The sequence below is a fragment of the Vanessa atalanta genome, chromosome 20 (assembly GCF_905147765.1).
Source record: "Vanessa atalanta chromosome 20, ilVanAtal1.2, whole genome shotgun sequence".
NCBI classification, from domain to species: Eukaryota; Metazoa; Arthropoda; class Insecta; order Lepidoptera; family Nymphalidae; genus Vanessa; species Vanessa atalanta.
Window position 1 is genome coordinate 4,979,616 of NC_061890.1, and position 12,414 is coordinate 4,992,029.

The window sequence follows — 12,414 nt, forward strand, 5'->3', positions numbered from 1 at the left end:
TAAATACATATATGAAAAAGTATTTCGCATTTTAATTATTAAAACATAACTTGACTTATTAAAATGATAAGATTAATTTAATTTATCTATGTTATAAAGATAGATAAATAGATAAAAACAAAACCATTGTGAACCATGAGTTTGGTTTATTAAAATTTCATATTATTTAACTTGCATATAATATAAATTTTAATTTGATCAGTTTAAATAAACTTACAAATATCTTGCATGCTTACTTGTCTATATATTACATTATTAAAGCTTCAGCGTAATAAAAATAATTTTCACACACCAACGGTAATTGGACTTGACTTTTCTCATAAATATTCATTGCTTGTGTACTTTGTGATGTTCTTTGGTGGTGCTATATTGACACCGAATTTTTTCGCTAAATCTAATAATTTCTCATTTTCATAACCAACCTCTTTTTTGTAGTTTTTCAACATGAGTGGCATTACTGTATCCAATATAAACCTAAAATTCTTCTGAGCGTAGCTCGTGTCATTACCCACAGAACACATAAGGCGTGAATTAAATATAGCATATATACATTCATCGACAACATCCATCATATCCTTTGTAACAATTTTTAGGCCAATATTTTGTATAGTTAGAATTGACTGTGCAAACCAGATGGTACTACTTGATAAATCCACCCACGTTTCATTTATAACATACCTAACTAAGGACAGGCCCAGATTTTCCATTTGTAATACAAATTTATTGACTCCCGCTTTTGTATGCATATTAACTGGGGTCCACTTGTCTTCTATTACCTTGGTCTTCATTGAATCCACAATTTTTTCCTTGTGTTCTCTCATTGTTTTTATTATCGGCATTCTTAAACAGCTATTCATCTGAAATCTTAAATCTAAACCAAACTCACAAAAAAGATTACATTGCTCTCTCAAACTTTGTGCACACTCTAAGACTGATTCTAAAGCACACTGTGGTGTAAACACTTGTTTAATAATTTGACTCATTAGAATTCTAAGTTGCATACTAGCCCACACTATAAAAGCACTTAATTTATTTTTAGGGAATAATGAAATAAATTCTGTTAAGGCATCACTCAGTGAACAGAAGAACACTTCTCCCACTTGTTTCACATAGCTATGGATAGAGCCCTCGAGCTGTACCGACTTAACGTGAGCTCTGACTGTGTGACTACATATGTCTAGAAACAGTTCACAAGCTTGACTAGTCATGTTAAACTTATTGAGTATTAAAACAGGGTGACGTGAAGAACGCAAACCCCCTCTTGGACTCCAATTATGAGTGACGTCTAGTTCTTTAAGTAAAATTTCAGTCAAAGCTTTCTGTTTCTGCTCAATCTTTTTTAAAATGTCATCCCTCTGTGGATGGTTTATAAATTCTTCTGTACTTAAAGTCTTTTGAGCAGACAACATCAAGTCATAAGTTTTTTGAAAATGTCTCTCCACAATTAAAACATCTAACTCCTCAGTAACATCAGCTAGCCAATCAGGAAGAGGCGCGACTTGTGGAGAGGGTATCTCTTCCACAGAAATACTAGGTGATTCTAAAGATTCGTGTTTAACCTTCTCTTGTGAATCCTTTTTCTTTTGTTTTGAATTTTCTTTTTCAATATGCATTTTTTTCGCTATGTCAAATTGATCGAGCCAGTCTTTTTTTATTGCTAAACTGTTACATTGAAACACTCTAGTGTCAGGAAAAGCTAGAACTTTAAATGCTTGCCTCACAGTACCTAAATCACGCACATTGACTACAGCTAGTGTACTAATAGGGTAACAAGTTTGATATTTGTATCTCATTGGCCCACGTCGATTTGAAATCCAAGAGGTTAACATAAGGCAGTCATTGAACAAATAAACATGCATTCTTTGTAAAGCAGTGTTCTCTTCAGCATCAATCTCTAAGAGGTCACCCTCATGCAACAAATGTCTTTCTGGAACATCCAGTAAATTAATGCAACTTTCAACCTTTTCAGATATCAAAATTAGCTTATTCTTGCGTTCTTCTTCAGCTCGCTCGGCTTCTAAGTCATGATTATCGAGTGACTCTCGCGATAACGTATTTTCATTGCCTAAAATCGAAGCTTGAGATAATGTTGTAAGAACAATTCGTTGATCACTTAACAAATGCGAGAGTTTGTACATTTCAGTTTCTAAGTGGGATATTTCCGTAGCAGTCTCGATGAATTGCATATAGTTTTCGTAAACATTTTTCTTCAGGGCACTTGCGGTTTCTTCAGCTAAATTTTTGATTTTCTCCTTTTGCTGGGCTAGCTCCTCCCCTCCGACACATGACTTTGCCAACTCTTTTACGTATCTTTCGGGTACAAATTCTGGTACCGCGAACTTTTCCATGTTAACGTCTGACATGGTTTCGCATATATATTTACAATATCGATAAATAATTTATAATAAAAAAACACTGTATCTCACATCATTCGATAATCGAACGACAGGACGTATCAATCATCAAATCAACCCATCAAATGTCAAATTACGTTTCGTAACTGCAAATGTCTATTGTGTCAGTTGTCACAGAGCCTAATGTCACATAGCGTTTTATTTTACACGAGTTATTAAAATTTTTGCTGAACTACCTTTGCTGCCTACTTACTGAAATGACGCAATCCAAAACATATGGCCTAATTATATATAAATATTATAATTATTTATTATGCAGCAGCCACATTTCGAAGTTCCTTCTATTAAAGCCGCTTTAGACAACGAAACCGAAATTCTAAATTTACCGTTTACACTGAAATCCACCTTAGCTTACGTCAATGTAATTATTAAAAACTTGCTTTATATTTAGAGATCGGTGAACCTGTAACTTACGATTTATTCGAACCTTTATTGAATAACATTACTAGTAGTATTTGTACATAGAGAACTGCAATTTTTACCAGTTCATCTTGATAAATTATATTACGTAAAGTTTTTTAATTTTTATTTACTTTAAACAACTCTATCAGCATTGCGTACATGATTATTTTTACCTAATATTTTTAGGCTTAAAATGTGTAAATTTAGCTAATATTTTCACATATTTTTCAGTAACTACATTGTTACAAGTATTTATGTGAAACTTATCACTTGTCCCGAAGTGTGTAATCAAATCTTGTAAGTTAAATTTAACCCACTTCCCCTTATCCTATGGATCTGAATTTTTATATAATCAATTTCGATTAAAATGGTAACCATTACTTAATACTTCTCCTAGGATTTGCTCAAGGCGAAAGAACTCCTCAATACTTAACAGTATAGATGCAAAATTAAGTTTCACCATGACATGACTGCCTTCATAATACACATAATGCAGGGTAGGATTTGCTCAAGGCGAAAGAACTCCTCAATACTTAACAGTATAGATGCAAAATTAAGTTTCACCATGACATGACTGCCTTCATAATACACATAATGCAGGGTATTACTGTCAGCAATACTTTTGTCTATAGCCTATTCCAACGGAAGTAGGAAAAAAGATAAACAAATCTTAGATTTACGTATTTCATGCCATTTGCTAACAAATCAACTAAGTATGTTGTGCGCTACTAAGACGTGATGAGTAATATTAATTTATAATACAACACTATTGCACTTAACTACTTATATACACTTTAATTTTACTTCCAAAATTCCGATAACAGTTTCGTCGACGTTCCAAACGCCATTTTTTCGCAAATCCAAAGTAAATATCATAGATTAATCAAGCTCTCAACCAATGATATAGCATCACTTTGCTATCAAATGTTGTTTATTTGGCTTTTTTTTCCTGTTATGGTTGGAGTAGAGTTGGTATATATAGGCTCAAAATTCGTCCTACCTCACACCCTACTGACTACGTTCTGAGCCGAGGTGCGATCTCATAGGAGACACCCTTAGGACGAACGTCACTCTCGAGCCCAAAAGGGTTCACCTTAAGGCAGAGTCTTAACACTCGTGCCAACGTTCGGTGACGCTGTAAAGGCCAGTAGGGCCAACAGCAATACTCAATCAAGATACAAAAAGTCCTACCTCACTTTAATTGCAAATCGCATTTATGTATCGTCATTAATTCTTCGATTGGACTAGACGTTAAATAAAATTTTTCTTATTTTGATTGGGATTATAGCTCATGCGAACTCACTCCAAACCACCGCAAAAAGAACTAATCTAAGACAGTAAGTTTTAGTCATTGACAATTTACTACTTTGTACTGACTTGACACATTGCTAACAGCAATTAGCCATTTTTACAAACTTTGTATCTAGATTTTTAAAATAATATTTGAAAATTAATAAATAAATTAGGAAAAATAATAAAATATTTTAATGTAAGTCATGAAAAAGTTTATTTAAAATCTTTAATTTCAATCGATCACATGTTAAAGAAAATTAAGTCAGATAATTGACAATCTAAAACATAGGATCAATTTTTTTAATTCGTTACATTCATTGTTTTGCAGGTTGTTCATTCCTTCTTTTCAGCGGTCGATTCAACTTTATCAGTCGATTCAACTTTGGCAGTGTCGATGGGGAGATCAGTTTTGATTGCCGGAGGCTCTACGGACTCAGTAAAGTTTCCGTTCCGTTTGTATCTGTAGTAGCGAGTTGATGCCGCTTCGGAGTGAGACTGATAGCAGTTTACCAAAGCATCTCCATGGTGATCTGTTAAGAATTATAATAATATTAACAAAACATAAACAGTATCCACATTAATTAAAAAATATAGGTACTCTTTACTTTACAATTTAATTATCTATAAACACTAAGAAATCCAACCTTATGTGGCTGAGTAAATGTAATGACAAGTTCTAGTCCAAAGATTTTCTAAAATAAGCACAAAACCAGAATGAGTCGAGTTACCTCCAGGGCAGGTGCAGACGGCGATGTGTCGGCGCGCCATGCACACGGCGCCGGAGCCGCACTGCGTGTTGCCGAGGCACGGGTCCACGCACTGGTAGCCCACGCACGCCAGGTGATCGGGGCACTGAGAATCCAGCTCGCATTCACCCTGTATAGTATAATATATTTAAAATACGATCAAGTGGAGATCCGCAGTATCTTGAATGATTTTGCCGCTCTCACAACCAAGATTGTGTTTAAGAGAACGTGGATCGTATTGACTTCAGTCAAGTAGTTAGTATATTATATATTTATAACTTGCGACACCCCGGATTCGCACGGGTGCAGTTTTTTTATAAATAAAAAGTCTATGATATAAATATAATTTATAACATATAGCACTCAGGAATAACATAGCTTTTTACCAGTAAAAAATATCGAATTGGATCATTAAACACAAACAAACAAATTTTACCTCTTTACAAATATTAGTATAGATTAACGTGAATTTATAAACGGTACACATTGTATTACTGCAATACTCGTATGGCATTTAAGATCTTAGCTATTGCGTTTCTATAAGACAAGCATAAGTGTAGTTTCCCAATTTTATCACAACAGTCTTGTAATAAATTAGGTAATCACGAATTTAAAGAGGAGACACAATAGTTAAGGGTCAAGTGGTTAGACCTCGTTGCATCTCGAGTGTTCTGCGTCTGTCAGTGTACCTTCTCACAGGCGGAGAGCGCGTTGCCGATGTACCCGGCGGGGCACGTGCACACGGGCCGCTCGGCGCCGGTGCGGTCGTGTCCCGGGGTGCATTTCGCATTGGTGCCGCACGGGTTGGGCTCGCAGAGGTCACCTGCATACGATTACAGTTTTTAATTGCCCATAAATAAATGACTTTGATTGCATTTTGAGAATTTATGAAAAAGTATATTGTAGTTAAAACTATCAAACATATTAAACAACCTTACAAGTGACCTATCTATGTACATAAATACAAAATATCTTTCATATTGTGATATATTTTTTAATATTCCAAAAACTAGACTTTTACGGTAAAATGATTTGTATCGCGACAATACCAAAAATAAAATAACTAGTTTACGTAACTTCCTATTCATATTACATTACTTTTAATAAGCTATTTATGGTATCGATTAGCAGGGTATTACTCATAAGCGTATTACTCACGCGCTTCGAAAGGTCTGCAGAAGGTGAATGGATCTCCGGTCATGGTCTTAGGGCAGGAACAGACGGGCGTCAGTCCGCGCAAGTTGCAGTCGGCGTTAACACCGCACGCGTTAGTGCAGGGGTTTATACATGCGTTGTAAACGCAAGCTGGCTTGTAGCTGGGGCATTCGCTGTCAGATGAACATTCGGCTGTGCAGATACGGTAGGGATCGCCGTGGTACCCCTGATATATTAACAAATATAATTATTTGTCTTAATTATTTTTTTTACAAAATATGAACATATGTATGCAAACAATACATTTATATTACTGGGAACTGCGTATTGGTGTCAATATAGCATTTTTAAGTATTTAACCTATAAAAATAGGCAATAAAACAAATTCCCATAAAATTCATGACTTACTGATACTGAAATATTTTAAAGTTTTACATTTCATTGATTTAGTTTCTACTCACTCTGGGACACTTGCAGACGGCTCGGTGCGCGGCGACAGTCTCACAGTCTGCGTTAACTCCGCAATCCTTACAAGGACTGACGCACTTGAAGTCGCGACAAGACTGTTGCGTGCCGCAGTCACTGTCGGAGTCGCACTCATGTCTGCAGCCATTTAATGGACTACCCTATAAGAAACGAGGTGTCAATCAATACGAAAAAAGATTATTATAATCATCAAAAACAGTTTAATAAAAAAACTTGCTAAAGGCAGATCTCTCTACAAAAATTAAAAAAAAGAATAGTATTATTTATACCCGGTATCCAGGAAGGCAGGTGCAAATAGCCTGGTTATTGGCAACATGACACTTGGTGTTTGGTCCGCAGGGAGACGGGTGACATGCTTCTTCTGAAATTTTATTATTGTTAATTGTAATGTGTGTTGTACTTACATTACAAATATATAACTGCCACATTATTTGCTTTGTATATTGACGGTAATCAAGAGATCTATGCTAGAGCATTACTGTACTGATACTAAAATTTCTAATAGAAAACTACATTCATAGACTCGCAAATGTTTTATTATTCTATAATCCTTCCTTTAATTTAACAAAACGCTACTAGGCTGCCGTTAAATTTGTATATTACATACTACATAATTTAAGTATAACAATTACCAGTATGACATATTACTTATATTATAATTATAGTACACTTTATAATACATGAAATCTTTATAAAAGAATAGTTTTATAATCTGGATAAAGTTCATAAGGCAGAAATATTCTGATTATTACTCTAAATTCTATTTACCAGGATCAGCAATGCGGCATGCAGTGAAGGGGTTTCCGGTATATCCGGCGGGACAAGAGCATACTGGAACGTGTTGACGGACCTGAAAAACCAAGCTATAAGCATACACTGAACCCACAAATAAAAATTACCAAAAACTCTGAATTTCCGTCATATGTCAAAGTCAAAGTCAAAAATCTTTATTCAATATAGAAGTGTTTACACTTGCTTATTGATAGTCAAAAATCTACCACCGGTTCGGAATTTAGCACCTCGGACCTGAGAAGAACCGGCGAAAGAAACTCAGCGGGATATAAAAATAGGTTTTATCATATAAAACCTAATTTTTTAAACGAATTCAATGAGAAAGGTAAACTAACTTTCTCATTGAATTCGTCTTCCTTCCTCCTATAATTTTTACTCGGATCCCGAAGGAAATCGACTAAGTTAAATATCGGGTGATATATAACTTAGTCAATTTAATGGATTTTGAGATAAAATCTTTCATTAGATTCATCTTAATTGTATTTCGCCATTATGTGGTATATATCGATTTGTTAACAAAAATGTTTCCAGCGGATGTCACAATAATTATAGAATATCTAATTAATCTAATTATATAAGACCTAGCAAGTAAGGTAACTAAATGTATTTAATAGAACTTTCTTACAATGAGCTCTTGTAAGCAGAAGGTATTGTTATAAATAGACAATCGGCCTCATGAGATACAACGAATCAACGATGGCAGAATTTACCTACACATTTGCGAGTAAACTAAAATAATTGATATAAAAAACAACTACTAGGTACCTACAAAACTGAAAACAGACAAACAAGCTTTGTATTCCTGATTTAGATTAACATATATTAGTTATAATAATTATTTATTTAAACTCATTTATTCTGGAGATTAATAATCGCTCTTACCTCACAATTGGCGTGGACTCCACAAGCTCCTTCACATGGATTGATACAATGTTGGTTGACACAAGATTGATGTCCACGACACTCGCTGTTGTCTGTAGACAGAATAGAATTAAATAAAAATTATAACACGAATACAAATCATTTGAAGAATTGTATATACCTAAGATCTGTTGACTATTTCCAATATGAAATTTAAGTTTTTTCATTATATGCATCTTATTAAAGTATATAATATTATATTTATTTAAATATAGGTTTTCTTACCAACGCATTCGATTTTCACACACTGGGACAGCGGGTCTCCGGAGTAACCTGGCAGGCACGCGCATACAGGCCTCACGCTGCCGTGAGTGCAGTGCGCTCCTACTCCGCAAGTACTCGGACCGCACTTGACGAGCTCGTCTGAGATGGACCTTCCATGCTCATACAAGTTGCGTCCGTAGTAACCACGTGGATTGTAATTGTAATAACGTTGGGCTAAAAAAATAATGTTTTATTTTAATGTTGACCGTCGCGCTAATTATTGATTATACATGTATCAAGCAATTAATAATGATGTCGATGTCCTCCTGAACGGTTTCGATCACGGCGGCCTTTCATTACGAAAACTAACTAACTGCATTGGAGATATTAGAGGGCACATTAAATAAGTGCGCATAACACAAGTGCACTCTCCGTACCTTCATTTTCAATGCCATGGAAAGGCGATCCAGAACTAAAGACCAAGCAATGATTTCTTACGCTAATCCGATATTTATTTATTAACCGACCCCAAAGTTGATCATCAGGACCTCAGAAACTAGACTCGGGATTTGAACATCGCAACTTAAAACCTGCAGCCGTACAAATAACCACTAAACCAATGAGGTAGCTAAAATCCGTCCCAGCCGATATTAAGCAACGCAAGCTGTTTGCATAATCACATTACATTATGAGATCGTGAAGCCTCAGTGTTACCTTGGGATAACCGTATAAGGGTGTAAACGAGTTATCGCCCACACAGGACCTTTTGTCCTTGTCCGCGCAACGGACCTCGGAAGTTTATTGTAACAATACGTGGCCGATTGATTAACGAAGACACAAATATGTAAATATTATTGTTCATTAGGATCGTGGGTGAGATGTATGATCAATCACAAAAAATAGTCGAGCTCTTATTTCATCTGCGTTTATTTTTAAGACTTATTTTAGTTTATATACGCCTAATTTTTGCCTACAAAGTCTACTTACCTGTAACAAATTATCATAAAAAATATATATAGTACATCAAAACACGACATAAATCAATATTCAGAATTACAATTCATGCGAAGTTCTCTTTAATACTGTATGATACTCAAGTCTTTTTTTTTTTTAATTGTATAGATTATAATGGACAACGGCTGAATAAATAGAATAATTAAAATACTAAATAAAGCAGTCTCGGACAACTAAGGTGTTCTTGTCAAGCTTGCATAAAATATGAGTACTACGGACACAAAGACATATTGCATTAATAATGATTGATTATTTATTAAATGATACATGTGGGTCGATACAGCGTGGTTGTTTGCTAACGTGTGTTTTGCAAAATCAACACATGTTATGAAGATAACGACATCACTAGCCCAAATAATATGTTATTTGATCGAAGTAATCGATAGTATTCAACTTATACGTTTTGTGCATAACGTTAATTTTTTGAAAAGTTGTAAAATTTTTGAACATTATATTTAGAAATTGTTTATTTTAAAAAGAACTGCAGTATAATATGTATTTATTTATAGCCTATTCCAACAACAAGAGGACAAAAGCCAAATAAACAACACTTGACATCGAGTTGATATCTTTGATCGAGAAGTTGAATAATCTGTGATATTAATTATGGATTTGCAAAAAAAGTGCTTTTTGAACGTCTATGAAGCTGTTATCCAGCCTTTGGAAGTAAAATTAAAGTGAAGTTAAGTACATAGTTAAGTATAATAACGTATTAATATTAATCGAGAGCTATTAATGGTGTACAATATAGCTGAGCTATTAGAAAATCGCATGGAATACGTAAACCTGAGGCTTGATTATATTCATTTCTTCTTCGATTAGAATAGACTATAGATATTCATATAAATAGGTTTGTACTTACCATCAACACTGTGGCCGAATGCCAACAGCGCCAGAGACGCTAAACACATAAGTTTCCCCTCCATCTAAAACAAAAGGTACTTGTAAATAATATTAAATACTAAAAAAGTTCACTGAAAAGCAAATCTAAATTTGAATACGTGTTTAAAGTTTAACTTTTTTATATCACACGCTAAAATTACTATAACGCTATTTTTTTCCATATTATTGTAAGTGCTGTTATCCCCACAGTGCTTAAGAATACGTACTTAACTACTACATCTATTGTTTAGTTAGACGTATTTATTTTAGTTATTTAATTTATTCTTATAGGGAAAAACCTCTAAGAATTAGTTTAAGCAACTATACCCATGAGAACAATGGTTGGCTAACCCTACACAAATATTTAATAAAGGTGCGTCAATATTAGAATAATGAATACCATTATACTATTCAAAATAATGTCAAAAATTTAATATTAATTGTAACAATAATGATACCTATAGACTAAGTACAATTCTATATTCGGTAATATAGAAAATTAATTATTATCATTATTATAAGTATGTTCGAATACACTAATGAATAATTAAACATAACTATCCTATACTAGATTATATAAAAAATCCTCTCTCTAAGTGTCTCTATTTTATGTAAATTTATTTAGATCGTTTTTTTTTTTTGTTAACGCAACATGCAACTTTATTTTATTAAGTTTTGTTTTCAAAAAATCAATAAAACAATAATCGTAAATAAAAAGTATGATCATTAATATCATAGGTAATTTCAAAAACAGACATTATTTTAAACTATTCATTACTTAATCGATATTAAAAACCAAATCCAAAGTATTTATTTATGATTTCAGAAAACTTTTAAATCTCTTAAGTGATAAGCATAAAAAAGACATGGGTACACATCACTTTTTTATAAATACTTAACCAAATTTGACGCACTTGTAACACTTACTAAAATAATATTACCAAAATGATTGTAATCAACAAATAGCGACTTACACTTGTCCGTCGGTGTGTGTCGCAAAGAGGAAAACGTGCCTTCATCTCTTAGACAGTGTCCTTATACCAGCTGGCCGCGCCTACGCATCGCGAATTCGACTGACTAACTGCCGCCAAAATCTGCATTTTAAAATATCATTTCATATCCGTCAATAATTAATTATTCACAGTTCCTTATATTGTTAAATAGCTTTCAATAAAATGATGATCTAATTGTTATTTTTTATTTTATTTTATGTATTAAATGTTCTGATGTTTAGTTAAAAAGGAGCGAGCGTATTTATTCTCCATATCCACTTAACGAGACAACATATACATGAACACATAAAACAAGGTTAACTTCACACAATTCCGGGTAGAAGTGAATGAAGCAATAGCTTGCGGAATTTTTATATGGTTATGGATTCAATTAAATATATATAAGATTATAAACAAATATAGTATAGAATAATTAAGTACACCTTCAAGTATATTAATTGTATTAATAATCGAATATTTAAATTTTTAAGCTACCACTTATTGTATTGGAATTGTCAATTGTTTCACTTCCTACAGAAATAATATCGTAAACTGGATTGTTTGTACATTTCGATTTTTATGATTGTCTATACTAATATTATAAATACTAAAGTATTACCCTACCTGTCTATCTGTTGCTCTTTCACGGCCAAACCACATAACAGAATTTGATGAAATTTGGTATTAAGGTAAGTTGAACACCAAAAACAAATATAGGATATTTTTATATGCCTAATAGGTACCTGACGACCGACCCCTAAAACGCGAGCGAAGCCGCGGGCGACAACTTGTATTTTATAAGCTTTTGTAGATATAGATGACACGTTGAACGTCAAATTATTTCTGGGCTCATTTGGGATTGTTGACAATATAGTAAAATTTGCAAATCTGTAATCAAGGTACTGAAATGTGTAGTTGAAACAGATGTTTTAATTATTACTTTCAATTATATATGGATATATATAATGATAAATTTATATAGTTATATGGAGCCTAATAACTAATTTGCCAAAGGTTACTTGGTAAGTACCACCCACTTATCACATGTTGTACCGCCAAATTGCAATACTCAGCCTTGTTGTGTTCCGGTATGAAGGGTGAGTGAGTTGATGT

At 33.6% G+C, this 12,414-nt stretch overlaps 2 protein-coding genes across 2 annotated transcripts; both read right to left on the bottom strand.

Annotated features, from left to right (window-relative positions):
- Nucleotides 1-135: 135 nt before the first annotated feature.
- Nucleotides 136-2,466, bottom strand: LOC125071729 (exocyst complex component 8). The gene has a single exon (XM_047682080.1). The coding sequence runs from the start codon at nt 2,361-2,363 to the stop codon at nt 318-320; it is 2,046 nt and encodes a 681-aa protein (XP_047538036.1). The 5' UTR covers nt 2,364-2,466; the 3' UTR covers nt 136-317.
- Nucleotides 2,467-4,306: 1,840 nt separating this feature from the next.
- Nucleotides 4,307-11,366, bottom strand: LOC125071730 (neurogenic locus notch homolog protein 3). Its single transcript, XM_047682081.1, has 11 exons — nt 11,284-11,366; nt 10,290-10,353; nt 8,435-8,647; nt 8,171-8,262; nt 7,265-7,346; nt 6,766-6,857; nt 6,472-6,636; nt 6,014-6,236; nt 5,545-5,678; nt 4,838-4,985; nt 4,307-4,639 (listed from the first exon to the last, which is right to left on the bottom strand). The coding sequence occupies exons 1-11, from the start codon at nt 11,326-11,328 to the stop codon at nt 4,443-4,445; spliced, it is 1,455 nt and encodes a 484-aa protein (XP_047538037.1). The 5' UTR covers nt 11,329-11,366; the 3' UTR covers nt 4,307-4,442.
- Nucleotides 11,367-12,414: the final 1,048 nt, after the last annotated feature.

Coding starts and splice junctions, on each gene's coding strand:
- LOC125071730 (XM_047682081.1), bottom strand. CDS start 11,328: ATGAAGGCACGTTTTCCTCTTTGCGACACACACCGACGGACAAGT. Junction 8,648..10,289: donor ATTCGGCCACAGTGTTGATG/GTAAGTACAAAC, acceptor TTATTTTTTTAG/CCCAACGTTATTACAATTAC. Junction 8,263..8,434: donor TGTGAAAATCGAATGCGTTG/GTAAGAAAACCT, acceptor TTCTGTCTACAG/ACAACAGCGAGTGTCGTGGA.
- LOC125071729 (XM_047682080.1), bottom strand. CDS start 2,363: ATGTCAGACGTTAACATGGAAAAGTTCGCGGTACCAGAATTTGTACCC.